Source organism: Mixophyes fleayi, chromosome 4 (assembly GCF_038048845.1).
Source record: "Mixophyes fleayi isolate aMixFle1 chromosome 4, aMixFle1.hap1, whole genome shotgun sequence".
NCBI classification, from domain to species: Eukaryota; Metazoa; Chordata; class Amphibia; order Anura; family Limnodynastidae; genus Mixophyes; species Mixophyes fleayi.
This window is the reverse complement of record NC_134405.1, coordinates 332,955,126-332,982,802: the sequence shown is the minus strand read 5'-3', so window position 1 is coordinate 332,982,802 and position 27,677 is coordinate 332,955,126. Positions and strand designations below refer to the sequence as shown.

Here is a 27,677-nt window from a genome sequence, read left to right as displayed (position 1 = left end):
GAAACCGTATCTGGCTCAAAAGTAGAACTACCAGGGAACCTTTGATTACCCAGATAAAACGAATAGTAATGTGTATAGAGCTCTAGTAAGAAAACGTGGGTGGCTCTGAAAAGAGCCTTTGTGTTGTGGGGGTGTCAGTGGGGAGTAAATCACTTGCTCTTAGCTGCCTTGTGGCTCTCGGTCTTCTTGGGCAGCAGCACGGCCTGGATGTTGGGCAGGACGCCTCCCTGGGCGATCGTCACCCCACCGAGCAGCTTGTTTAGCTCTTCATCGTTGCGCACAGCCAGCTGCAGGTGGCGGGGGATGATACGGGTCTTCTTGTTATCACGGGCGGCATTTCCAGCCAACTCCAGAATCTCAGCCGTCAGGTACTCGAGCACGGCGGCCAGATAGACAGGAGCTCCGGCTCCCACACGATGAGCATAGTTCCCCTTCCTCAAAAGACGGTGAACACGGCCAACAGGAAACTGAAGACCGGCCCGAGATGAGCGAGTCTTGGCCTTAGCCCGGGTCTTACCGCCTTGTTTGCCTCTACCAGACATGTTATGCTCAGGTTAATTCAATACACACGAGTAGCAAACTCCGCCTTCATTCCTTTATTTATATGTTCGAAAAACAAACGACTGCATCTGTGATTGGTCCGTTTTCAGACTGGCCAGTGACAAAAATGTTCGGGCACTCACCAATCAGCACAGGGAGAAGGGGTATAGCTTTTCTAAAGATCCCGTGACAGAACTAACCAATAGCGCCTAGAGCTGAAGATAAGGTTAATTTACATAGACTGCCTATAAATACAGCGATTGTGGGCGGTGCTAGTAATAGTTTCTTTACACTCTGTCGAGATCTTGTTATTGCAATGCCTGAACCAGCCAAGTCTGCACCTGCGGCCAAAAAGGGCTCCAAGAAAGCCGTGACCAAGACCCAGAAGAAAGATGGGAAGAAGCGTAGAAAGACCAGGAAGGAGAGTTATGCTATCTACGTGTACAAGGTGCTGAAGCAGGTCCACCCTGATACCGGCATCTCCTCCAAGGCCATGGGTATCATGAACTCCTTTGTTAATGACATTTTTGAGCGCATCGCAGGCGAAGCCTCCCGCCTGGCTCACTACAACAAGCGCTCCACCATCACCTCCCGGGAGATCCAGACCGCTGTGCGTCTACTGCTGCCCGGTGAGCTGGCAAAGCACGCCGTGTCTGAGGGCACCAAGGCCGTCACCAAGTACACCAGCGCCAAGTAATCTGCAATCTCTGTTCTAAGATAACACAAAGGCTCTTTTAAGAGCCACCCAAATCTTCTCAATCGAGGCTATGACATTTGCTAGATCCCGCATGTTCTTTGTGGTGTTTTGTATCTCCGCGAAACCATCACATTTCAAGCTACTCGTTCTTGCAATACCCCACATATTGTTCCTTACGCTTTAATCACTGCCTAGCATTTCCCTTCAGATCATGTAAGGGCCGATATTTGTAACGCTGTGCAGCCCAAGGTCTTTTAATAACGTGAATAACAGGTCTTGAGTAATAGATGTTCTAAAACTGCCATGTGTAGAATCTAGATGAAATAAGTGGTATATGGGGGTATGTTTGTGCTCTAGGACATGGACATACTACAACTCTTTGAAGATTGAGTGGGTGGCTCTCAAAAGAGCCTTTTTGTTTTTCAACATGGCAAAGAAATTGGCCTCCGAAACCGTACATAGTGGAGACCTAAGCGATTGAAAAAGGGGCTTTCCCAGCTTTCTCGTATCTAATGGATGCATCACTCGCCGCCCATATAGACTCTTGAATAGAGAAAACTTGGTGGACTCCTGAGATACCTCGTTAAATGTAAAGAGGAGCTGTTGCAGGGTCTTCTCCCAGTCTCCTCCCTCCGTGCTGACATATGTGCAGAGAAAATGTTTAACGCACCATTGCAACACTCACATTACCAATTAGTTCGTGGATAGGGGGATGGTACGCTAGGGTCTTACCACAAGATTTTCCCTGTAGAGTCTTTATAATTTCCCCAGGATACGTATTTCTCAATTCCTGTGGGAAACCCACCCTGAAAGAACCACTGCTTCTGGATACGAGGTGGTAATCAATATTTTTTCATTTTGGCTGGTATGGGGCAGGAAGAATATAATGTCTTTCTCAATCGATGCTATGACACCTTTTGTATTATTACCCCGTTTATTATGTTGCTTTGTATTTTTTGAAAGTCTCCTGGTTACGTTTCCCTGTACTCGTCCCCCAACATGTAAACCCGTTCCACAGCTGGGATTTACGCTCATTTGACTACACGTTGTAAAAGCATAGATTAGTGGTCTTCGCCTACTTTATACAATGGTTGAGACGGATGTCTGCGGTGTAACTCCCGCACTCAGAACAGGCTGCGAGTGATGGTGTCACTATTCACTCATGTATTGGATCTACGTGTAACAAAGCCGTGGGGTGATATGCTGTAGTATCTTAAAATGCTACAGACCTATTCCTCCAGTAATCATGGGCATAATAGTAAACTTACAGCTCTTTGAAGACTGAGTGGGTGGCTCTTAAAAGAGCCTTTGTGTGTAATGGGATACAGAGAAATTAACCTCCAAACCCGTACAGAGTGCGACCCTGACGTTTCAGGGCATACACGACATCCATGGCTGTGACAGTCTTTCTCTTTGCGTGCTCTGTGTAAGTGACGGCATCACGGATCACATTCTCCAGGAAGACCTTCAGGACACCGCGGGTCTCCTCGTAGATGAGCCCAAAGATGCGCTTCACACCTCCCCTACGAGCTAAACGACGGATAGCTGGTTTAGTGATGCCCTGGATGTTATCACGGAGCACCTTCCTGTGCCTCTTAGCACCGCCTTTCCCGAGCCCCTTGCCTCCTTTACCGCGTCCAGACATGATTTGCACTGCTGGCGTTGCCTAATCAACTGATGTGAATTGGTTGTACAGCAAACTTCTTTAATACAGTTAAGTCGGACCTGAAAGGACACAAAGTATAGAGGAAGAAATGGGCGTGTCATTTGATAATTATTGCTACATGTGGCTTTCGTTCCCCTTGCCGATTGGCTGAACGAGCAGCCGTTAAAGATTTTAAAATTCCCGCCGCGTCGCTTATAGTCATTGTAGTGTTTAGCTTATGATCTTATTTAATTTAGTTTCTCATTTTAGCTGAATGGTTATCTGTCTGTTTTTTTCAAGTTGTGTGACGGCATTTTATTATGTAGAAATTACACATTTTAGAGTTTTAATCTGCAATCTATAACACTGGTCGGTTGTTAACATATATTGATGATGAAAGTAATAATATATTTGTAATATAAGGTGGTAGCAGTGTAGTTATCTGTCGTGTTTCAGTTGGATCTAATCTTGTATTCCTTTAAATACCTTTGAATTTACTAGTGACCGGCTCTGTACATTTTTAACTGCAGCCACAAATAAAAACACTAAATATAATATGACTTATTTGAATAATGCATTAGAATGAGGATTTCTGCCTGAAATTGACTTTTTAAAGCGTAGAACCAGCCTAGTGTATGTCAAATGACAGCAACATCTGTAATGATATAAAGATATAAAAAAAAACAACTGGACTTCAATGGTTATTTTCAAAACACCGCAAGCTCTGGTGAAGTAACGCTCTCATGTGGCGAGAGCAGGATGCTGGGCAGTACTGACTGTGCAGCAATCCCTGTACCCCATATTGAAAGTACCTTGTTTGTAATGTCTAATTTCACGCATTTAGAATTCTTAAATGTGTCCAGGTTGAGACCTTTCTGTGCTTGCTGGCTATCCGGGATTGCCCATTTAGTCCGCAGATGACTGGGAGGTGACCACCACTGTGTTTTAATAAAGGTTATTCCTCCCTTAGTTTCGCCAGTGTATGTGCCACAATGTATTGTTACTAATGTATATTGTATGCTTTATGAGAGCCGACAGAATTAAATATGTTGTGTTGGCACCGGTACCTGGTCTGCAGAAGAACTATAGCCAGTGGTCAACAGATTTCTAATGAGAAGCCCGGACAGCACAGCCTGCTCTAGAGGCGCTAAATACCGGTCAGGCAGCTGACACTAGTCGGGTCAGAGTTCCTTCTAGCCGCCTAGATGCAGCAGGGAGCACGGGGCAGTTAGAGAGCAGCCAGGTGCAGTTTGGTAACAGAAGGTAAGGACAGAATGATTTACTGACATACGAGATCTAAAAGGCATTTCATTCATGTTTGCTGAAAGCGAACACGTTATGTTTATAGACGGGTACCCGGACAGTAAGAGCTGCACGTGGGCTTGTGTTTGCAAGGAACACAAAGAGCAGCGGGATCCAACAAGTGTCATAGCCTCGATTAAGAAGATTTGGGTGGCTCTTAAAAGAGCCTTTGTGGCAACTCGGAAAGGAGGAATTTGCAGATTACTTGGCGCTGGTGTACTTGGTGACGGCCTTAGTGCCCTCAGACACGGCGTGCTTGGCCAGCTCACCGGGCAGCAGTAGACGCACAGCGGTCTGGATCTCCCGGGAGGTGATGGTGGAGCGCTTGTTGTAGTGAGCCAGGCGGGAGGCTTCTCCTGCGATGCGCTCAAAAATGTCATTAACAAAGGAGTTCATGATACCCATGGCCTTGGAGGAGATGCCGGTATCAGGGTGGACCTGCTTCAGCACCTTGTACACGTAGATAGCATAACTCTCCTTCCTGGTCTTTCTACGCTTCTTCCCATCTTTCTTCTGGGTCTTGGTCACGGCTTTCTTGGAGCCCTTTTTGGCCGCAGGAGCAGACTTTGCTGGATCAGGCATTCTTAAAACAAATACTGGTCAGTGAGTCAGCGACTATTACTTGCACCTCCCACAATCGCCCTATTTATAGGCAGGCCATGTAAATAAGACTTATATCCAGCTCTATATGCTATTGGCTAGTCATGTCATGTGATGTGTTTCAATATCATACCCACCTCTATCTTATACGGATTGGTGGATACCTGAACATCAGCTGCATTGGCTAGTCCGAAAACAGACCAATCAGAGATGCAGGAGTTTGTCACTGAAAGGTATAAATAAAAGGATGAGGGAGGAGTTTAATCACAGTAGTTTATTACGAAATACGCAACTGAAAATGTCTGGTAGAGGCAAACAAGGCGGAAAGACCCGGGCTAAGGCCAAGACTCGCTCATCTCGGGCTGGGCTTCAGTTTCCAGTTGGACGTGTTCACCGTCTTTTGAGAAAGGGTAATTATGCCGAGCGTGTGGGAGCCGGAGCTCCTGTCTATCTGGCCGCCGTGCTCGAGTACCTAACGGCTGAGATTCTGGAGTTGGCAGGAAATGCCGCCCGTGATAACAAGAAGACCCGCATCATCCCCCGCCACCTGCAGCTGGCTGTGCGCAACGATGAAGAGCTAAACAAGCTGCTCGGAGGGGTGACGATCGCCCAGGGAGGCGTCCTGCCCAACATCCAGGCCGTGCTGCTGCCCAAGAAGACCGAGAGCCACAAGGCAGCTAAGAGCAAGTGATTTACTCCCCACTGACACCCCCACAACACAAAGGCTCTTTTCAGGGCCACCCACATTTTCTTGCGAGAGCTTTATACATTACTTATTGCTTTATCTGGATAGTCGGAAGCTCACTGACAGTTTTACTATTGAGCTAGACGAGAAACAGCCTTTTCTCCTCAGATTCTGCTGTTCAGTCCTTCAAACTTTCATTTAATATCCCTTGCGTCCTTCAGAACGCCTGCTTTATATTTTGCTTACCACTTAAATCTGAAGCGATAATATTACTATTAGAATTTTACCTACGTAAGACCTGACAGGCTCCCGAATTAAAGTTGAAAGACTAGAAAACCATTTATTGTAAACAATCTTAAAAATTACAATGTATCTGATAAACGGCAGACGTCACTACTGATCACACGGTGGTAGTATTGATTTACACACAGTAATAGTATATAAGAGATACGTTACTACGGTGTATGACACTTGTCAGCACAGTGAATCGGAGACCAATACAAGCTTCCTATGGTGTCGATAACAAATACTTGATGATAATCACTGGATTTAAATAATCTGACATAACCGTCCAATAGGTAGCAGTTGTATAGCGTATGACCTAGTAAGAAAATAATACCGTAATATAAACATAAGGAGTTTCCGTCCTTTGCTCATTTTGTTCAGGGGCAGTAAACGGTTTATGAAGCTACACACGGGGTGTAGAAGAGCGACATAATTGCTTATAGAAAATAACCATTGTCACGGTGCACTGACGTTATGTGTATGTAACTATCAATGTGTGTGTAAACTAGTCAGATGTCTGGAGGTATTTGTTACCGGGGACCATAAGGGGTTCACATCTGCTTTGTTGAGCCAGAAGCAGTCACCACCACAGGGTAAAAGATAGAGGATGGATGGGGGGGTACATTATAGCTCAGTCAAGACCGAGTGGGTGGCTCTCAAAAGAGCCTTTGTGTAACGGGGCACCGGAGTGCGGATCTGCAGTTTTACTTCTTCTTAGGAGCTGTCTTCTTGGGCTTCGCTGCTTTCTTAGCCGGGCTCTTGGTCACTTTAGGCTTCGCTGCCTTCTTGGCCACTTTAGGCTTAGCCGCCTTCTTGGCCGGGCTCTTGGTCACTTTAGGCTTCGCTGCCTTCTTGGCCGGGCTCTTGGCCACCTTCTTGGATTTCACAGCGACTTTTGGCTTCTTTGGGCTTTTTGCAGCCTTCTTGGCAACTGCCGGTTTTTTCGCCTTTTTAGGGCTCTTGGATGCGCTCGGAGCCTTCTTGGGGGACTTGGATACTTTCTTGGCTTTGGCCACTGCTGCCTTCTTCACCGCCTTGTCCTTGCTGTCCAACTGTTTCTTGTTCAGCTTAAAGGAGCCGGAGGCACCGCTGCCTTTCACCTGGATGAGGGTTTCTTTGGTCACCAAGCTCTTGATCGCCAACTTCAGGCGGCTGTTGTTCTTCTCCACATCGTATCCTCCGGCAGCCAGAGCTTTCTTCACAGCGGCCAGGGAAATCCCATTACGCTCCTTGGATGCAGCTGCCACCTTTACAATCTGCTCAGACACGCTGGGACCGGACGCTTTGCTGCTCTTCATGGATCCTGCTGAAGCTGCTTTCTTGGGCCGCTTACTCTTGGCGGGGGCCTCTGCTGGAGGAGCAGGCGCTGCGGCTGGGACTGGCTCAGACATCCTCCAATACAAATGACTATGACTCTATGCTCAAACTGACACGTTTAGTGGTAGGACTTGTTCAACCAAGAATTTATATACAGCTCAGGGATATGCGGCCATTGGCTGAGATAAAGAACCAGCCGCTGTGTTTATTGGTGGATAGCGAAGCCACGCCCACTATTCCTTCTCTGCAGTTCCAGGATGTCTGCGATCTCTTTTGTGTTTCTTTTGAGGGAAGTAATGAGACCTTTATAGGACATATGATAGTGTCTGCTCGTTCTCCAGCTTGTCAGCTGTAAATCATGTGCTGACATTTGCTGCTGAGTAAGCTTATCAAAGGTACTAAAAACATATCCGACCTCTTTACCATCTACAACGGGTCTCATCTCTCTTATCCATACATTAATGGCAGGGTCCTACCAGATAACTCTCAATAGATGATTACCAGCAGCCTAGAGCTTGAGATAGTCAGCTGCCACAGGTAGAAACGACTGCAGATGTTCACAGACAAACACAGCTTGTTGTGTTCAGGTCATCTCAACAACCCCTTGCGGTCTGCGGGAACTGCTGGTAACTTGTCCAGCTTCCCTTCATCCCCTTCAGTTGGCATTGGGAGGAAGGGAACATTAATCGAATTTTTGCTAAGCAAACCACCTGATGTAATGAAAAGGCATTGTCCAGGGCTATTATAGCCACCTACGTATTCGGATATATAGTGACCCCAGGTCACCAGTGGTTTGGTTTTGTGCGGGAAAAATGTCTGAAACAATCAAAGCCTCCAGCAGAGGCCTCGGCCGTGGAGACTCCAAGAAGAGCAGGAAAACATTGGATCACAAATACAAATAATTGCACAGTGATTTCAGATCGATAATTTAAAACCCGTGTTTGTCATTATCAACAAGGCATAAATATAGATCTACAAAAGTGATTATATTCCCTGACGTGGTTCGAATCCTTTTACTATCCCTAGTTATTATCCCTCTCGTCTTCGCTGAATGTGATGCAATGGCACCCCCGTGTGGTCAATGTGGATAGCTTTTTTACATACATTGTAATTATCGTGACTGGAAACACTTAATTTTTTATTATTACACATCATTTAATTCGAGAGCTTGCCAGGCCTTCTTAAGTTATAATAATATATAATATTAAAAATTACGAGTCAAGTAATAAGCAAAGAATTTAGGCGGGCATTTTGAAAGTTAAGACGCAGTTTTTAAGCCAATCAATTTGAAGGGCGTTCTTAACTCATCCAATTGCATTGCAGCACACTGTATAAATAGGATTGTTAAGAATCTGCATCTTATATTCTTTATAGAATCAGTAGAACTATGGCCAGGACCAAGCAGACCGCTCGTAAGTCCACCGGTGGGAAAGCTCCCCGCAAGCAGCTGGCAACTAAAGCCGCCCGGAAGAGCGCCCCAGCTACCGGTGGTGTGAAGAAACCTCACCGTTACCGGCCAGGCACCGTCGCTCTGAGGGAGATCCGCCGCTACCAGAAGTCCACTGAGCTGTTGATCCGCAAGCTGCCCTTCCAGCGCTTGGTGCGGGAGATCGCCCAGGACTTCAAGACCGACCTGCGCTTCCAGAGCTCGGCTGTCATGGCTCTGCAAGAGGCCAGCGAGGCTTATCTGGTGGGGCTCTTCGAGGACACCAACCTGTGCGCCATCCACGCTAAGAGGGTGACCATCATGCCCAAAGACATCCAGCTGGCCCGCAGGATCCGAGGGGAGAGGGCATAAGGACTCGGCACTGACTTACACACAGCACAAAGGCTCTTTTCAGAGCCACCAAATCTTTCTCTAAACGAGCTGCAGCATTATTCTGTGTAGTAACATTTTAATCAGAAGTTATTATCTATGTGTAAAATCTCTGCATTTTGTTTGCCGATGTGGATTCTAATTACACATATTCTATATGATCAGCGCGATTAGATAATTAACACTGGGCCGTTGTTGTCCACGTCTGACTCGTTTCCTTTGTTCCCTCTGGTAATACTGTGCAATTCACGGGAATCCGTCAACATTCCCCTCCCAAAGCCAACAGCCTTTTACACAATATCTCGGGAAAAGGTGGGTGGCTCCAAAGAGCAAGCGGGTTCCGGGTTAGTGATTCACTTGCACATCCACCCAAATATGGCAAGCAGCATGTGGGGGTATAAATTAGTAGACGCATGCTGTAAACAGATTAGACCGCTCAATTTATACACGGGATGAAATCGATGTGGCCCCATTATAGCTAATATAAATTACAGACTGAACGATGACGTCGATAATCACAGTATTGTGCAGAAACAAGTAATCATAGGTGTGTGTGTAACGTGATATTAGGGAGCTAAACCTCTCACGGTCCTGGACATTAGTCGTACAGCTCTTTACAGACATGGTGGGCGGCCCTTAGAAGGGCCTTTGTGGTTTGTAATGGGATAGACAAAGAAATTAGCCTCCGAATCCGTACAGAGTGCGACCCTGACGTTTCAGGGCATACACGACATCCATGGCTGTGACAGTCTTTCTCTTTGCGTGCTCTGTGTAAGTGACGGCATCACGGATCACATTCTCCAGGAAGACCTTCAAGACACCGCGGGTTTCCTCGTAGATGAGCCCAGAGATGCGCTTCACACCTCCCCTACGAGCTAAACGACGGATAGCTGGTTTAGTGATGCCCTGGATGTTATCACGGAGAACCTTCCTGTGCCTCTTAGCACCGCCTTTCCCGAGCCCCTTGCCTCCTTTACCGCGTCCAGACATGATGTAACTTTCAGTCAAAAATGTTCCAACTGATACAGTTTAGCTGCGCAACAAGCTTCTTTTATGCAGCTGGGTCGGACCTGATAGGGGACATAAGAGGAAGGGGGCGTGTCCAGTAGGCAGCGGTTCTTTGTACGTTGTGTGACGCGGGCTTCGGTTCCCCCCTTATCACTGATTCGCTGAGCGCTCAACCGTTTGCGAATTTAAAATTCCCGCTCAGTCGCTCCTATTGTTTGCAGTGTATAGCTTACGAAGTAAAGCAATTTAATGTCTCCTTTAATTGATCGATTGTACATGGCTGTGTGCGCGGTTTTTGGTTGTTTGACTGCATATTATGTAAATGTAAAACATTCTAGTGGTTTAAGCTACAAGATAATCATTATGATAGTTCACAATGTAGTATTTGTAGTAAAAACCCAAAGACTAATCCTCTACAAAGTAAGCTGAGCAAAATATGTTCGCTGGCATCTGTGTACTTCTCTGGCTTTATCAAATTCCTTCTCTTAATTATTTTTCAACACCAAGAGCAGGGTGCTGGGCATAGTTGAGATGTATATTTAGTCTGCTTGCAGCCTCTCATGCCCATATTGAAGGTACCTTGACTCAGCACTGTCCATTCATTCTGTAACACAGGCTGCAAAGTAACAAACACATATTACTATATATTATTTTTAATTAATTTTATAGCTTGAGATCTCTCAAGATACATAAACAAGTTTTTGATCACAAGTCAAACTGCATCTTACAGTGGTCTCCACCTGCACACAGTGGATACAGACATGTTGGGGGTAAACCAATATACATGAACAATGCAGCCTTCAGTGCAACATCAATTAATTAGGAACAAGAGGAATCTCTGTACTTCAGGCCTCAGTGGTCACTACCTACTGGTCACTTGATATCTTGTATTCTCATGAATATTAGTTCAGGAAACAACATGGCTGCCTCACTGCATACATGAAGGGTGTAATTTAAAGAGGACCTGTCATGTTTTACAAGCCTGTTTCACATGGGAGTGATCAACATACTAAGAACATACCGAGCAGCGATCTGTCCCTCCAGATGAGATCAACATGTCAGCCGGGCTGTTTACCACACTGGCCGGGTTGTTCAACGTGATAACCACCAACACCATGGAAGCAATTGATTCTGGAGGGACAGTCCTGCCGTCCCACATTTAAGGACTTTTGTCCTGATTCGGTGACAGTTGGGAGATATGTCCCACTGAGTGATGCCCCTTCAATGTCACAAGTACTAGTGGCCGGTGTGTGCAGCACCTAAGGGATGTTTTTAGGGGAGCAGGCTGGGGACGTCCCAGCACTTCCAAAGCCAATGGGGCATATTTAAGAAAGCACAATAGTGCTCTTACCGTGAAATTAAGGTCCCTCTGTGTCCTCCGCATATTTATAAAGGGTGCATCGTAGCAGATATCGTGGATATATGCTGCTTTGCACTCCTCTACGTTTTTGGGAGCAGTCACCGAATAGTATGGTGACTTCTCTTGGCCGTAATCTAACATGTTCCGAAAAAAACTATTTTTTGGGGGGAAACTTGTCTTGATAATGTACGCCAGCTGAAGCTGGCGCTTATTATCATAAATGTCAGATTTCAGTGCTGTCAGATTTCAGTGCTGTCAGCTCTGGTCCGAAGAGCAGAGCTGGACAGCGCATGTGTGGAGGGATCACATGATCCCTCGCTGTCATTCACCGCTGTCTCTGCAACTATAGTTGCAGAGACAGATCGGGGATGTTTTTTTTTTGCGCATGTGCAGTTTTTCGAACTGCACATGCGCAGTTCCAGAGTAAAGAAAAATGAAGAACACCTGGAGGAGATCCGTGGACACCGCATTCGGAAGAGGCGGGGTAAGTGTGATTTTTTTTTATCACAGGAACAGCAGTTTATCGCAACTGCTGCTTCTGTGATCCGTTTTTAATAAATCTGAGAAATAGTTCAATCCTTATCCATGCGATAAGGATTGATAACTATTGTTCATTTTTGCCGATGATTGATAAATGTGCCCCAATGTGAGGTGACCATGGCCCTTCCTTGTGCGCACACAATAACACTTTATTACATTACCTGCTTCCAATTCCTTCCGCCTTCTATCCAAACTACATCTCCCAGAATGCAGCTCGGCATTGACAAGGGTTGCCGGGAAAGCGGGCTCTATAATAAAGCGGACATCTCAGCCACAAGTAGCTTATTGGACAGCAGGTGGCGATGTTGTAATACTAAACTAGCTGAGAAGTAATTTCTCTCATGAATGGTGTTTCTACTTTATAACGTGTTTGTTTCAAGTTTCACAAGAACTTTATAAGCATTAAAGCACCATTATAAAATTAAACAACACTTTTTTTTCCATTTAAAAGCAAAGTAATATAGTTTCAGAGACGACACAAAACAGGAGAGGAAGGGTTTTAGTATCACATTATTTATACTAATTTCATGTTTAAGAGGTATAGAAATACTCTTCTAGTTTTTTTCTTCCCATTAATTCACTGCTAAATCTAAATATTGTATTTACAATTTTTATCACTGAAATAAATAAAAGTTTAATTCGGGCTGCATTTGGATGGACCATTGATGAGGCTGAAGAATACACCATCATACCCAGACCACCAAACTCTCCTTTACTGAAATTCAAAACTGAGGGAAGAGATACACAAATTAAACTGTTGCGGTACTGTAAGTCTCAGTGTAGAAGGGTATCCTGAGGAAGACAGCACTGGAGCCAACAAGGAGGTTAAAAAAGAAGAGGATTCTGCTTACTAGACCTCTGATCAAGGGCAGGTAAGTCTGGGCTCCCGTACGCTCTCACCGGGATTGACAACAGCGAATCTGAACATGATAGCGGTCAGCCAATCAATGACCAGCCAGTCCCGGCTCTTAGTCGACCATTTGAATTTTGCTGAGTCCAGCGCAGCCTGAAGAGGACAGAGTCACTTCAATCAATTTCAGCACCGAACAGGAGAAGAGGCACCATTGGCTGGAAGGACTGGAAGAAGTGGAAACGGTTGGAGAACATCTGATTCCTGCGCGGAGCAGGTAACTATGATTTACATAATGTGGGCACATCTATAGGCACTAGGACCGTGGAGTAGATAGTCATGTACAAGGCCCGGGGGCTTTTTAGGTGTATTTCAAGACATTAATATTTGGGGTACAATTGGCCAGGCCATGACCCTGGGGGCCGGGGTGGATTCAGGCTTGGAGCCTGTCCTGCATTTATTAGGTTTAGAGCCTAGGTTGGGCACGTGAGTCAGGCTTAGAGCCTGTAGCCATACAATAATTTGGCACTATGCCTACGTCTGTATCACCACTAACCACCAGGGACTGTTCCCCTCGCTCGTAAGATCCGTTTAGAGATACGTGCCCACTAGCATAGAATCCACTGTCACCACCATGTTTACACCAAGCTGTCCGCATGTAAGTAAGAGGGGTATACGCACTGTTACCCCAATCGTACTATTTGTGTTTCTGTGTTTTGCCCTCACAGCTGCTGAGAAGCAGAGTACACGGCCATCAAAGAGACATGACGCTCCAGGTGAGTGGTCTCTGTCTTTGCTGTTTGTTTGTTCTTGTGTGTTTTGTGCTGGTTTCTGGCAGGGTGTTTTGCCGATCGGTGCCTATGGATAGGTAGAACCTGAGTATGGCAAGACCGTGAGGAATCAAAGATAATTAATACACCCCCATGTGGTGCCTGTTTGCGGATATCCCTGTGGTCAGAGCTGGATTAAGGTTCTGGTGGGCCTGGGGCACTTAAGACAGGGGTGTCCCCTATTGTCTGATATGGTCTTCATTTTAGACAAATAAACAGGCAATACTGTGTGCACTACTGATAGGTGCACGCATCTCTGATATCACGAGCAGTACAGTGTGAAGCAGGACTTACCTCCCCACTGTCCTTGCAGACAGACCAAATTCTGACTAAGCGAGACAGTCACCCAAATTCTGCGCTGCCCCATCATCTTCAGGACAGTTGGCAGATGGTCGTGCTCTCTCCTACCTGATCTTGTCACATTCCACCACCTGCGGCTGCTGGTGTCTTTAGATCAGTTGCTGCTTGTGTGGATTCTGGGATGTCGGGGCCCTATATGGGGGGGGGGGGGGGGACGGGTACATAAAGTTTAGGAGTCCCCAAACAGTTCCATTAATAAATCCATAGCACCCCCTTTAATAATTAGGCCTCCCTCCCTGCAACCAGCCCTACATTTGAAATTAAGTAAAATGAATACAATTCACATTTAATAAAAAGGGTGTGCACCGGCCACTTTTAGTGTTTTGAGTTCTGATTAGCTTTAGGTTTTGGGTTCTGATTTGTTTTGCCAAAACACCCGACTCAAGGTTTTGGTTCTGATTTAGGGTTTTCGGCTCTGAATTTTTATTTTTTTTTAAGAATAAAAACTGGTTTTTTTTGTTGTTTTTCACTCCTACGCTATTATTAACCTCTATAACATTCAATAACAATAATTTCCACTGATTTCCAGTCTATTCTAAACACCTCACACCTCTCAATATTGTTTTAAGGCCAAAAGGTTGCACCGAGATAGCTGGATGTCTAAGCTAAGCGGCACAAGTGGGCGGCACAAACACGTGGCCCATCTAGTAGTGGCACTGCAGTGGCAGACTGGATGGCAGTTTGAAAAACTAGGCTCCAAAGAGCACATAATGCCAAAAAAAGAGGTGCAAGATGGAATTGTCCTTGGGCCCTCCCACCCACCCTTATGTTGTTGAAATAGGACATGCACACTTTAACAAACCAATCATTTCAGCGACAGGGCCTACCAAACAACTGTGGCTGAAATGATTGGTTTGTTTGGGCCCCAACACCAAAAAAGCTATTCATCTCTCCCTGTACAAACTAAACAGGCTCTACTGAGGCAAGATGTCGTCCTCATCCTCAACCTCTGATTCCTCTCCCCCTACAGTGTGTACTTCCTCCTCCTCCTCACACATTATCAATTTGTCCCCGCTGGACTCCACAACCACAGGTCCCTCTGTACTATCTGGAGGGCAGTGCTGTACTTGATTGAGGAATTGATAATTCATTTTTATGAACATCATTTTTTTTAACGTTCTGAGGAAGCAACCTCCTTCGCCGCTCACTGACCAGGTTCCCCGCTGCGCTAAAAACTCTTTCCGAGTACACACTGGAGGGGGGACAACTAAGGTAAAATACAGCCAGTTTGTACAGGGGCTTCCAAACTGCCTTTTTTTTCCTGCCAGTAAGAATATGGACTGTGTGACATGTCTACTTGGATGGTGTCAGCAAAGTAATCCTCCACCATTTTTTCATTTGTGACAGCATCCAATGCAGCTGATCGAGATTGTGTTGGAAATTGACGAGGAGGGTTTTGCTGGTGTGCATACATCAGGACCAAGGGATTTAGGTGTCCCTAGACTGCTGACGGTCCTAGCCACAGTTCCTGAACTAAACACTGAATTATGAAGGTTATTCAGGTGACATATGAGGGAGGGTGTCCCTAGGTGGCCAAGATCCTTACCCCTGCTTAATTGAGCTTTACCTATGGCCATACATTTCTTGTCCGGATTGGGATATAAATAATTCCAGACCGAAGAGGTGGATTTCTTGGTCTTCTGGCCAGGCATGACAATGGGCTTTTTCTTCCCATGGACAACAACTGTTCCCCCCCCCCCCCTGGTGGCTCATTTAAGATAACCAATTCAGCATCCTCCTCGTTAAGTTCCTCCTCAGCGCCAGCTACATCAATATCCTTATCCCGGTGTACAACATTGACACCTTCATTATCCAAACCTGGATCTACACTGTGGGTGATCCTTCCAGCATATGCAGAGGGCGTGCTGCAAATGGTGGTAGGAGCCACCTCTTCCCGTACAGTGATGGGAAGGTCAGGCTTCACAACCACTAACACCCTTGGAATCGCCTTGGGGATTTGTGATGTCATCTGTTTAAAAGGCAAAGTTGTTTGCTGTGCTGTTGATGACAGCTTAACTCTCTTAATTTTTTTTTTGGAGGGGGGGGAGGAGGAGGGCTTAGATCCTTGGGTGAAGCTAAATCATTTATCCTTAACACGGGCCAGGGCCTAAGCCGTTCCTTGCCACTCTGTGTCGTAAATGGCATATTGGCAAGTTTACGTTTCTTTTCAGATGTTTTTAATTTCCTTTTTTTGCTAATTTTAGTGAACTTTGGGTTTTTGGATTTTACATGCCCTCTACTAGGAGATTGGTAATCGGCCTTGGCAGACAACGTTGATGGCATTTCATCGTCTATGTCATGACTAATGGCAGCAGCTTCAGCATTAAGAGGAAGTGGGTCTTGATCTTTCCCTACTTTATCCTCCAAATTTGTGTACTCCATTATAGTTTAATTTCTGGTACCAATATTTCTGGCCTGCAAGAACAGTGAGCGTATTTCAATTTTGCATAATATTTCTGGACTGCAAGAACAGTGAACGTAGGAAAATATTGCAGTACTAATATTTCTGGACTGCAAGAACAGTGACCGTGAGTAAATATTGCAGTACTAATATTTTTGGACTGCAAGAACAGTGCATGCAGGTAAATATTGCAGTACTAATATTTCTGGACTGCAAGAACAGTGAACGTACGTAAATATTGCAGTACTAATATTTCTGGACTGCAAGAACAGTGAACGTACGTAAATATTGCAGTACTAATATTTTTGGACTGCAAGAACAGTGCATGCAGGTAAATATTGCAGTACTAATATTTCTGGACTGCAAGAACAGTGAACGTACGTAAATATTGCAGTACTAATATTTCTGGACTGCAAGAACAGTGAACGTACGTAAATATTGCAGTGCTAATATTTCTGGACTGCAAGTACAGTGAACGTACGTAAATATTGCAGTACTAATATTTTTGGACTGCAAGAACAGTGCATGTAGGTAAATATTGCAGTACTAATATTTCTGGACTGCAAGAACAGTGAATGTACATAAATATTGCAGTACTAATATTTCTGGACTGCAAGAACAGTGAACGTACGTAAATATTTCAGTACTAATATTTCTGGACTGCAAGAACAGTGAACGTAGGTAAATATTTAAGTACTAATATTTCTGGACTGCAGGAACAGTGACCGTAGGTAAATATTGCAGTACCAATATTTCTGGCCTGCAAGAACAGTGAACATAGGTGTATATTGCAGTACTAATATTTCTGGCCTGCAAGAACAGTGAACATATTTACATTTTACAGTACTAATATTTCTGGACTGCAAGAACAGTTAACATAGGTAATTATTGCAGTAATAATATTTCTGGACTGTAAGAACAGTGAACGTATTTTAATTTTGCAGTACTAATATTTCTGGACTGCAAGACAAGTGAACGTAGGTAATTATTGCAGTACTAATATTTCTGGCCTGCAAGAACAGTGAAATTATTTAAATTGTTGGTACTAATATTTCTGGACTGCAAGAACAGTTAACATAGGTAAATATTGCAGTACTAATATTTCTGGACAGCAAGAACAGAGAGCATAGGAAAATATTGCAGTACTAATATTTCTGGACTGCAAAAACAGTGAATGTATTTTAATTTTGCAGTACTAATATTTCTGGACTGCAGGAACAGTGATCGTAGGTAAATATTGCAGTACTAATATTTCTGGACTGCAGGAACAGTCACTGTAGGTAAATATTGCAGTCCCAATATTTTTGGCCTGCAAGAACAGTGAACATAGGTATATATTGCAGTACTAATGTTTCTGGACTGCAAGAACAGTGAACGTAGGTAAATATTGCAGTACTAATATTTCTGGACTGCAGGGACAGTGACCGTAGGTGAATATTGCAGTACTAATATTTCTGGACTGCAGGAACAGTCACCGTAAGTACATATTGCAGCACCAATATTTCTGGCCTGCAAGAACAGTGAACATAGGTATATATTGCAGTACTAATATTTCTGGACTGCAAGAACAGTGACCGTAGGTAAATATTCCAGTACTAATATTTCTGGACTGCAAGAACAGTGAACATAGGTCTATATTGCAGTACTAATATTTCTGGCCTGCAAGAACAGTGAACATATTTACATTTTACAGTACAAATATTTCTGGACTGCAAGAACAGTTAACATAGGTAATTATTGCAGTACTAATATTTCTGGACTGCAAGAACAGTGAACATAGGTAAATATTGCAGTACTAATATTTCTGGACTGTAAGGACAGTGAACGTATTTTAATTTTGCAGTACTAATATTTCTGGACTGCAAGAACAGTGAACGTATTTAAATTTTTTAGTACTAATATTTCTGGACTGCAAGAACAGTTAACATAGGTAAATATTGCAGTACTAATATTTCTGGCCTGCAAGAACAGTGAACGTATTTAAATTTTTTAGTACTAATATTTCTGGACGGCAAGAACAGCGAGCATAGGTAAATATTGCAGTACTAATATTTCTGGACTGCAAAAACAGTGATTGTATTTTAATTTTGCAGTACTATTATTTCTGGACTGCAAGAACAGTGAACGTAGGTAAATATTGCAGTAATAATATTTCTGGACTGCAGGAACAGTGACCGTAGGTAAATATTGCAGTACTAATATTTCTGGACTGCAGGAACAGTCACCGTAGGTATATATTGCAGTACTAATATTTCTGGCCTGCAAGAACAGTGAACGTAGGTAAATATAGCAGTACTTATATTTCTGGACTGCAGGGACAGTGACCGTAGGTAAATATTGCAGTACTAATATTTCTGGACTGCAGGAACAGTCACCGTAGGTAAATATTGCAGTACCAATATTTCTGGCCTGCAAGAGCAGTGAACATAGGTATATATTGCAGTACTAATATTTCTGGACTGCAAGAACAGTGACCGTAGGTAAATATTGCAGTACTAATATTTCTGGACTGCAAGAACAGTCACCGTAGGTAAATATTGCAGTACTAATATTTCTGGCCTGCAAAAACAGTGAACATATTTACATTTTACAGTACTAATATTTCTGGACTGCAAGAACAGGTAACGTATGTAATTATTGCAGTACTAATATTTCTGGACTGCAAGAACAGTGAACATAGGTAAATATTGCAGTACTAATATTTCTGGACTGTAAGAACAGTGAAAGTATTTTAATTTTGCAGTACTAATATTTCTGGACTTCAAGACAAGTGAACGTAGGTAATTATTGCAGTACTAATATTTCTGGACTGCAAGAACAGTTAACATAGGTAAATATTGCAGTACTAATATTGCTGGACTGCAAGAACAGTGAACGTAGGTAAATATTGCAGTACTAATATTTCTGGCTTGCAAGAACAGTGAACATAGGTAAATATTGCAGTACTAATATTTCTGTACTGCAAGAAGAGTGAACTTAGGTAAATATTGCAGTACTAATATTTCTGGCCTGCAAGAACAGTGAACGTAGGTAAATATTGCAGTACTAATATTTCTGGACGACAAGAACAGCGAGCATAGGTGAATATTGCAGTAATAATATTTCTGGACTGCAAGAACAGTGAACATATTTTATTTTGCATAATATTTCATGACTGCAAGAACAGTGAACATAGGTAAATATTGCAGTACTAATATGTCTGGACGACAAGAACAGTGAGCATAGGTAAATATTGCAGTACTAATATTTCTGGACTGCAAAAACAGTGAATGTATTTTAATTTTGCAGTACTATTATTTCTGGTCTGCAAGAACAGTGGACGTAGGTAAATATTGCAGTACTAATATTTCTGGCCTGCAATAATAGTGAACGTAGGTAAATATTGCAGTACTAATATTTCTGGACTGCAGGAACAGTGACCATAGGTAAATATTGCAGTACTAATATTTCTGGACTGCAGGAACAGTCACCGTAGGTAAATATTGCAGTCCCAATATTTTTGGCCTGCAAGAACAGTGAACATAGGTATATATTGCAGTACTAATGTTTCTGGACTGCAAGAACAGTGAACGTAGGTAAATATTGCAGTACTAATATTTCTGGACAGCAGGGACAGTGACCGTAGGTAAATATTGCAGTACTAATATTTCTGGACTGCAAGAACAGTGAACGTAGGTAAATATTTAAGTACTAATATTTCTGGACTGCAGGAACAGTGACCGTAGGTAAATATTGCAGTACCAATATTTCTGGCCTGCAAGAACAGTGAACATAGGTGTATATTGCAGTACTAATATTTCTGGCCTGCAAGAACAGTGAACATATTTACATTTTACAGTACTAATATTTCTGGACTGCAAGAACAGTTAACATAGGTAATTATTGCAGTAATAATATTTCTGGCCTGCAAGAACAGTGAACGTATTTTAATTTTGCAGTACTAATATTTCTGGACTGCAAGACAAGTGAACGTAGGTAATTATTGCAGTACTAATATTTCTGGCCTGCAAGAACAGTGAAATTATTTAAATTGTTGGTACTAATATTTCTGGACTGCAAGAACAGAGAGCATAGGTAAATATTGCAGTACTAATATTTCTGGACTGCAAAAACAGTGAATGTATTTTAATTTTGCAGTACTATTATTTCTGGACTGCAAGAACAGTGGACGTAGGTAAATATTGCAGTACTAATATTTCTGGCCTGCAATAATAGTGAACGTAGGTAAATATTGCAGTACTAATATTTCTGGACTGCAGGAACAGTGATCGTAGGTAAATATTGCAGTACTAATATTTCTGGACTGCAGGAACAGTCACTGTAGGTAAATATTGCAGTCCCAATATTTTTGGCCTGCAAGAACAGTGAACATAGGTATATATTGCAGTACTAATGTTTCTGGACTGCAAGAACAGTGAACGTAGGTAAATATTGCAGTACTAATATTTCTGGACTGCAGGGACAGTGACCGTAGGTGAATATTGCAGTACTAATATTTCTGGACTGCAGGAACAGTCACCGTAGGTACATATTGCAGCACCAATATTTCTGGCCTGCAAGAACAGTGAACATAGGTATATATTGCAGTACTAATATTTCTGGACTGCAAGAACAGTGAACATAGGTAAATATTGCAGTACTAATATTTCTGGACTGTAAGAACAGTGAACATATTTACATTTTACAGTACAAATATTTCTGGACTGCAAGAACAGTTAACATAGGTAATTATTGCAGTACTAATATTTCTGGACTGCAAGAACAGTGAACATAGGTAAATATTGCAGTACTAATATTTCTTTGATTACCCAGATAAAACGAATAGTAATGTGTATAGAGCTCTAGTAAGAAAACGTGGGTGGCTCTGAAAAGAGCCTTTGTGTTGTGGGGGTGTCAGTGGGGAGTAAATCACTTGCTCTTAGCTGCCTTGTGGCTCTCGGTCTTCTTGGGCAGCAGCACGGCCTGGATGTTGGGCAGGACGCCTCCCTGGGCGATCGTCACCCCACCGAGCAGCTTGTTTAGCTCTTCATCGTTGCGCACAGCCAGCTGCAGGTGGCGGGGGATGATACGGGTCTTCTTGTTATCACGGGCGGCATTTCCAGCCAACTCCAGAATCTCAGCCGTCAGGTACTCGAGCACGGCGGCCAGATAGACAGGAGCTCCGGCTCCCACACGATGAGCATAGTTCCCCTTCCTCAAAAGACGGTGAACACGGCCAACAGGAAACTGAAGACCGGCCCGAGATGAGCGAGTCTTGGCCTTAGCCCGGGTCTTACCGCCTTGTTTGCCTCTACCAGACATGTTATGCTCAGGTTAATTCAATACACACGAGTAGCAAACTCCGCCTTCATTCCTTTATTTATATGTTCGAAAAACAAACGACTGCATCTGTGATTGGTCCGTTTTCAGACTGGCCAGTGACAAAAATGTTCGGGCACTCACTAATCAGCACAGGGAGAAGGGGTATAGCTTTTCTAAAGATCCCGTGACAGAACTAACCAATAGCGCCTAGAGCTGAAGATAAGGTTAATTTACATAGACTGCCTATAAATACAGCGATTGTGGGCGGTGCTAGTAATAGTTTCTTTACACTCTGTCGAGATCTTGTTATTGCAATGCCTGAACCAGCCAAGTCTGCACCTGCGGCCAAAAAGGGCTCCAAGAAAGCCGTGACCAAGACCCAGAAGAAAGATGGGAAGAAGCGTAGAAAGACCAGGAAGGAGAGTTATGCTATCTACGTGTACAAGGTGCTGAAGCAGGTCCACCCTGATACCGGCATCTCCTCCAAGGCCATGGGTATCATGAACTCCTTTGTTAATGACATTTTTGAGCGCATCGCAGGCGAAGCCTCCCGCCTGGCTCACTACAACAAGCGCTCCACCATCACCTCCCGGGAGATCCAGACCGCTGTGCGTCTACTGCTGCCCGGTGAGCTGGCAAAGCACGCCGTGTCTGAGGGCACCAAGGCCGTCACCAAGTACACCAGCGCCAAGTAATCTGCAATCTCTGTTCTAAGATAACACAAAGGCTCTTTTAAGAGCCACCCAAATCTTCTCAATCGAGGCTATGACATTTGCTAGATCCCGCATGTTCTTTGTGGTGTTTTGTATCTCCGCGAAACCATCACATTTCAAGCTACTCGTTCTTGCAATACCCCACATATTGTTCCTTACGCTTTAATCACTGCCTAGCATTTCCCTTCAGATCATGTAAGGGCCGATATTTGTAACGCTGTGCAGCCCAAGGTCTTTTAATAACGTGAATAACAGGTCTTGAGTAATAGATGTTCTAAAACTGCCATGTGTAGAATCTAGATGAAATAAGTGGTATATGGGGGTATGTTTGTGCTCTAGGACATGGACATACTACAACTCTTTGAAGATTGAGTGGGTGGCTCTCAAAAGAGCCTTTTTGTTTTTCAACATGGCAAAGAAATTGGCCTCCGAAACCGTACATAGTGGAGACCTAAGCGATTGAAAAAGGGGCTTTCCCAGCTTTCTCGTATCTAATGGATGCATCACTCGCCGCCCATATAGACTCTTGAATAGAGAAAACTTGGTGGACTCCTGAGATACCTCGTTAAATGTAAAGAGGAGCTGTTGCAGGGTCTTCTCCCAGTCTCCTCCCTCCGTGCTGACATATGTGCAGAGAAAATGTTTAACGCACCATTGCAACACTCACATTACCAATTAGTTCGTGGATAGGGGGATGGTACGCTAGGGTCTTACCACAAGATTTTCCCTGTAGAGTCTTTATAATTTCCCCAGGATACGTATTTCTCAATTCCTGTGGGAAACCCACCCTGAAAGAACCACTGCTTCTGGATACGAGGTGGTAATCAATATTTTTTCATTTTGGCTGGTATGGGGCAGGAAGAATATAATGTCTTTCTCAATCGATGCTATGACACCTTTTGTATTATTACCCCGTTTATTATGTTGCTTTGTATTTTTTGAAAGTCTCCTGGTTACGTTTCCCTGTACTCGTCCCCCAACATGTAAACCCGTTCCACAGCTGGGATTTACGCTCATTTGACTACACGTTGTAAAAGCATAGATTAGTGGTCTTCGCCTACTTTATACAATGGTTGAGACGGATGTCTGCGGTGTAACTCCCGCACTCAGAACAGGCTGCGAGTGATGGTGTCACTATTCACTCATGTATTGGATCTACGTGTAACAAAGCCGTGGGGTGATATGCTGTAGTATCTTAAAATGCTACAGACCTATTCCTCCAGTAATCATGGGCATAATAGTAAACTTACAGCTCTTTGAAGACTGAGTGGGTGGCTCTTAAAAGAGCCTTTGTGTGTAATGGGATACAGAGAAATTAACCTCCAAACCCGTACAGAGTGCGACCCTGACGTTTCAGGGCATACACGACATCCATGGCTGTGACAGTCTTTCTCTTTGCGTGCTCTGTGTAAGTGACGGCATCACGGATCACATTCTCCAGGAAGACCTTCAGGACACCGCGGGTCTCCTCGTAGATGAGCCCAAAGATGCGCTTCACACCTCCCCTACGAGCTAAACGACGGATAGCTGGTTTAGTGATGCCCTGGATGTTATCACGGAGCACCTTCCTGTGCCTCTTAGCACCGCCTTTCCCGAGCCCCTTGCCTCCTTTACCGCGTCCAGACATGATTTGCACTGCTGGCGTTGCCTAATCAACTGATGTGAATTGGTTGTACAGCAAACTTCTTTAATACAGTTAAGTCGGACCTGAAAGGACACAAAGTATAGAGGAAGAAATGGGCGTGTCATTTGATAATTATTGCTACATGTGGCTTTCGTTCCCCTTGCCGATTGGCTGAACGAGCAGCCGTTAAAGATTTTAAAATTCCCGCCGCGTCGCTTATAGTCATTGTAGTGTTTAGCTTATGATCTTATTTAATTTAGTTTCTCATTTTAGCTGAATGGTTATCTGTCTGTTTTTTTCAAGTTGTGTGACGGCATTTTATTATGTAGAAATTACACATTTTAGAGTTTTAATCTGCAATCTATAACACTGGTCGGTTGTTAACATATATTGATGATGAAAGTAATAATATATTTGTAATATAAGGTGGTAGCAGTGTAGTTATCTGTCGTGTTTCAGTTGGATCTAATCTTGTATTCCTTTAAATACCTTTGAATTTACTAGTGACCGGCTCTGTACATTTTTAACTGCAGCCACAAATAAAAACACTAAATATAATATGACTTATTTGAATAATGCATTAGAATGAGGATTTCTGCCTGAAATTGACTTTTTAAAGCGTAGAACCAGCCTAGTGTATGTCAAATGACAGCAACATCTGTAATGATATAAAGATATAAAAAAAAACAACTGGACTTCAATGGTTATTTTCAAAACACCGCAAGCTCTGGTGAAGTAACGCTCTCATGTGGCGAGAGCAGGATGCTGGGCAGTACTGACTGTGCAGCAATCCCTGTACCCCATATTGAAAGTACCTTGTTTGTAATGTCTAATTTCACGCATTTAGAATTCTTAAATGTGTCCAGGTTGAGACCTTTCTGTGCTTGCTGGCTATCCGGGATTGCCCATTTAGTCCGCAGATGACTGGGAGGTGACCACCACTGTGTTTTAATAAAGGTTATTCCTCCCTTAGTTTCGCCAGTGTATGTGCCACAATGTATTGTTACTAATGTATATTGTATGCTTTATGAGAGCCGACAGAATTAAATATGTTGTGTTGGCACCGGTACCTGGTCTGCAGAAGAACTATAGCCAGTGGTCAACAGATTTCTAATGAGAAGCCCGGACAGCACAGCCTGCTCTAGAGGCGCTAAATACCGGTCAGGCAGCTGACACTAGTCGGGTCAGAGTTCCTTCTAGCCGCCTAGATGCAGCAGGGAGCACGGGGCAGTTAGAGAGCAGCCAGGTGCAGTTTGGTAACAGAAGGTAAGGACAGAATGATTTACTGACATACGAGATCTAAAAGGCATTTCATTCATGTTTGCTGAAAGCGAACACGTTATGTTTATAGACGGGTACCCGGACAGTAAGAGCTGCACGTGGGCTTGTGTTTGCAAGGAACACAAAGAGCAGCGGGATCCAACAAGTGTCATAGCCTCGATTAAGAAGATTTGGGTGGCTCTTAAAAGAGCCTTTGTGGCAACTCGGAAAGGAGGAATTTGCAGATTACTTGGCGCTGGTGTACTTGGTGACGGCCTTAGTGCCCTCAGACACGGCGTGCTTGGCCAGCTCACCGGGCAGCAGTAGACGCACAGCGGTCTGGATCTCCCGGGAGGTGATGGTGGAGCGCTTGTTGTAGTGAGCCAGGCGGGAGGCTTCTCCTGCGATGCGCTCAAAAATGTCATTAACAAAGGAGTTCATGATACCCATGGCCTTGGAGGAGATGCCGGTATCAGGGTGGACCTGCTTCAGCACCTTGTACACGTAGATAGCATAACTCTCCTTCCTGGTCTTTCTACGCTTCTTCCCATCTTTCTTCTGGGTCTTGGTCACGGCTTTCTTGGAGCCCTTTTTGGCCGCAGGAGCAGACTTTGCTGGATCAGGCATTCTTAAAACAAATACTGGTCAGTGAGTCAGCGACTATTACTTGCACCTCCCACAATCGCCCTATTTATAGGCAGGCCATGTAAATAAGACTTATATCCAGCTCTATATGCTATTGGCTAGTCATGTCATGTGATGTGTTTCAATATCATACCCACCTCTATCTTATACGGATTGGTGGATACCTGAACATCAGCTGCATTGGCTAGTCCGAAAACAGACCAATCAGAGATGCAGGAGTTTGTCACTGAAAGGTATAAATAAAAGGATGAGGGAGGAGTTTAATCACAGTAGTTTATTACGAAATACGCAACTGAAAATGTCTGGTAGAGGCAAACAAGGCGGAAAGACCCGGGCTAAGGCCAAGACTCGCTCATCTCGGGCTGGGCTTCAGTTTCCAGTTGGACGTGTTCACCGTCTTTTGAGAAAGGGTAATTATGCCGAGCGTGTGGGAGCCGGAGCTCCTGTCTATCTGGCCGCCGTGCTCGAGTACCTAACGGCTGAGATTCTGGAGTTGGCAGGAAATGCCGCCCGTGATAACAAGAAGACCCGCATCATCCCCCGCCACCTGCAGCTGGCTGTGCGCAACGATGAAGAGCTAAACAAGCTGCTCGGAGGGGTGACGATCGCCCAGGGAGGCGTCCTGCCCAACATCCAGGCCGTGCTGCTGCCCAAGAAGACCGAGAGCCACAAGGCAGCTAAGAGCAAGTGATTTACTCCCCACTGACACCCCCACAACACAAAGGCTCTTTTCAGGGCCACCCACATTTTCTTGCGAGAGCTTTATACATTACTTATTGCTTTATCTGGATAGTCGGAAGCTCACTGACAGTTTTACTATTGAGCTAGACGAGAAACAGCCTTTTCTCCTCAGATTCTGCTGTTCAGTCCTTCAAACTTTCATTTAATATCCCTTGCGTCCTTCAGAACGCCTGCTTTATATTTTGCTTACCACTTAAATCTGAAGCGATAATATTACTATTAGAATTTTACCTACGTAAGACCTGACAGGCTCCCGAATTAAAGTTGAAAGACTAGAAAACCATTTATTGTAAACAATCTTAAAAATTACAATGTATCTGATAAACGGCAGACGTCACTACTGATCACACGGTGGTAGTATTGATTTACACACAGTAATAGTATATAAGAGATACGTTACTACGGTGTATGACACTTGTCAGCACAGTGAATCGGAGACCAATACAAGCTTCCTATGGTGTCGATAACAAATACTTGATGATAATCACTGGATTTAAATAATCTGACATAACCGTCCAATAGGTAGCAGTTGTATAGCGTATGACCTAGTAAGAAAATAATACCGTAATATAAACATAAGGAGTTTCCGTCCTTTGCTCATTTTGTTCAGGGGCAGTAAACGGTTTATGAAGCTACACACGGGGTGTAGAAGAGCGACATAATTGCTTATAGAAAATAACCATTGTCACGGTGCACTGACGTTATGTGTATGTAACTATCAATGTGTGTGTAAACTAGTCAGATGTCTGGAGGTATTTGTTACCGGGGACCATAAGGGGTTCACATCTGCTTTGTTGAGCCAGAAGCAGTCACCACCACAGGGTAAAAGATAGAGGATGGATGGGGGGGTACATTATAGCTCAGTCAAGACCGAGTGGGTGGCTCTCAAAAGAGCCTTTGTGTAACGGGGCACCGGAGTGCGGATCTGCAGTTTTACTTCTTCTTAGGAGCTGTCTTCTTGGGCTTCGCTGCTTTCTTAGCCGGGCTCTTGGTCACTTTAGGCTTCGCTGCCTTCTTGGCCACTTTAGGCTTAGCCGCCTTCTTGGCCGGGCTCTTGGTCACTTTAGGCTTCGCTGCCTTCTTGGCCGGGCTCTTGGCCACCTTCTTGGATTTCACAGCGACTTTTGGCTTCTTTGGGCTTTTTGCAGCCTTCTTGG

General features: G+C 44.0%; 11 protein-coding genes across 11 annotated transcripts; 5 read left to right on the top strand and 6 right to left on the bottom strand.

Moving 5' to 3' along the window:
• Positions 1–98: 98 nt before the first annotated feature.
• LOC142150281 (histone H2A type 1-like) lies at positions 99–558 on the bottom strand. Its single transcript, XM_075205491.1, has one exon. The coding sequence runs from the start codon at positions 540–542 to the stop codon at positions 150–152; it is 393 nt and encodes a 130-aa protein (XP_075061592.1). The 5' UTR covers positions 543–558; the 3' UTR covers positions 99–149.
• A 294-nt stretch (positions 559–852) lies between these two features.
• Positions 853–1,290, top strand: LOC142150279 (histone H2B 1.1-like). Its single transcript, XM_075205490.1, has one exon. The coding sequence runs from the start codon at positions 857–859 to the stop codon at positions 1,235–1,237; it is 381 nt and encodes a 126-aa protein (XP_075061591.1). The 5' UTR covers positions 853–856; the 3' UTR covers positions 1,238–1,290.
• A 1,280-nt stretch (positions 1,291–2,570) lies between these two features.
• LOC142150867 (histone H4-like) lies at positions 2,571–2,902 on the bottom strand. The gene has a single exon (XM_075206040.1). It carries the CDS (start codon positions 2,880–2,882, stop codon positions 2,571–2,573), a length of 312 nt encoding a protein of 103 aa, XP_075062141.1. The 5' UTR covers positions 2,883–2,902.
• A 2,165-nt stretch (positions 2,903–5,067) lies between these two features.
• LOC142150278 (histone H2A type 1-like) lies at positions 5,068–5,606 on the top strand. Its single transcript, XM_075205489.1, has one exon. The coding sequence runs from the start codon at positions 5,083–5,085 to the stop codon at positions 5,473–5,475; it is 393 nt and encodes a 130-aa protein (XP_075061590.1). The 5' UTR covers positions 5,068–5,082; the 3' UTR covers positions 5,476–5,606.
• A 634-nt stretch (positions 5,607–6,240) lies between these two features.
• On the top strand, positions 6,241–8,977 carry LOC142150277 (histone H3). The gene is made up of 2 exons (XM_075205488.1): positions 6,241–6,347; positions 8,446–8,977. The coding sequence occupies exon 2, from the start codon at positions 8,459–8,461 to the stop codon at positions 8,867–8,869; it is 411 nt and encodes a 136-aa protein (XP_075061589.1). The 5' UTR covers positions 6,241–6,347; positions 8,446–8,458; the 3' UTR covers positions 8,870–8,977.
• On the bottom strand, positions 6,258–7,179 carry LOC142150276 (histone H1-like). Its single transcript, XM_075205487.1, has one exon. It carries the CDS (start codon positions 7,143–7,145, stop codon positions 6,459–6,461), a length of 687 nt encoding a protein of 228 aa, XP_075061588.1. The 5' UTR covers positions 7,146–7,179; the 3' UTR covers positions 6,258–6,458.
• A 588-nt stretch (positions 8,978–9,565) lies between the features above and the next one.
• Positions 9,566–9,877, bottom strand: LOC142150865 (histone H4). Its single transcript, XM_075206039.1, has one exon. It carries the CDS (start codon positions 9,875–9,877, stop codon positions 9,566–9,568), a length of 312 nt encoding a protein of 103 aa, XP_075062140.1.
• An 11,216-nt stretch (positions 9,878–21,093) lies between these two features.
• Positions 21,094–21,553, bottom strand: LOC142150275 (histone H2A type 1-like). Its single transcript, XM_075205486.1, has one exon. The coding sequence runs from the start codon at positions 21,535–21,537 to the stop codon at positions 21,145–21,147; it is 393 nt and encodes a 130-aa protein (XP_075061587.1). The 5' UTR covers positions 21,538–21,553; the 3' UTR covers positions 21,094–21,144.
• Positions 21,554–21,847: 294 nt separating this feature from the next.
• Positions 21,848–22,285, top strand: LOC142150274 (histone H2B 1.1-like). Its single transcript, XM_075205485.1, has one exon. The coding sequence runs from the start codon at positions 21,852–21,854 to the stop codon at positions 22,230–22,232; it is 381 nt and encodes a 126-aa protein (XP_075061586.1). The 5' UTR covers positions 21,848–21,851; the 3' UTR covers positions 22,233–22,285.
• Positions 22,286–23,565: 1,280 nt separating this feature from the next.
• Positions 23,566–23,897, bottom strand: LOC142150864 (histone H4-like). The gene has a single exon (XM_075206038.1). It carries the CDS (start codon positions 23,875–23,877, stop codon positions 23,566–23,568), a length of 312 nt encoding a protein of 103 aa, XP_075062139.1. The 5' UTR covers positions 23,878–23,897.
• A 2,165-nt stretch (positions 23,898–26,062) lies between these two features.
• Positions 26,063–26,601, top strand: LOC142150273 (histone H2A type 1-like). The gene has a single exon (XM_075205484.1). The coding sequence runs from the start codon at positions 26,078–26,080 to the stop codon at positions 26,468–26,470; it is 393 nt and encodes a 130-aa protein (XP_075061585.1). The 5' UTR covers positions 26,063–26,077; the 3' UTR covers positions 26,471–26,601.
• Positions 26,602–27,677: the final 1,076 nt, after the last annotated feature.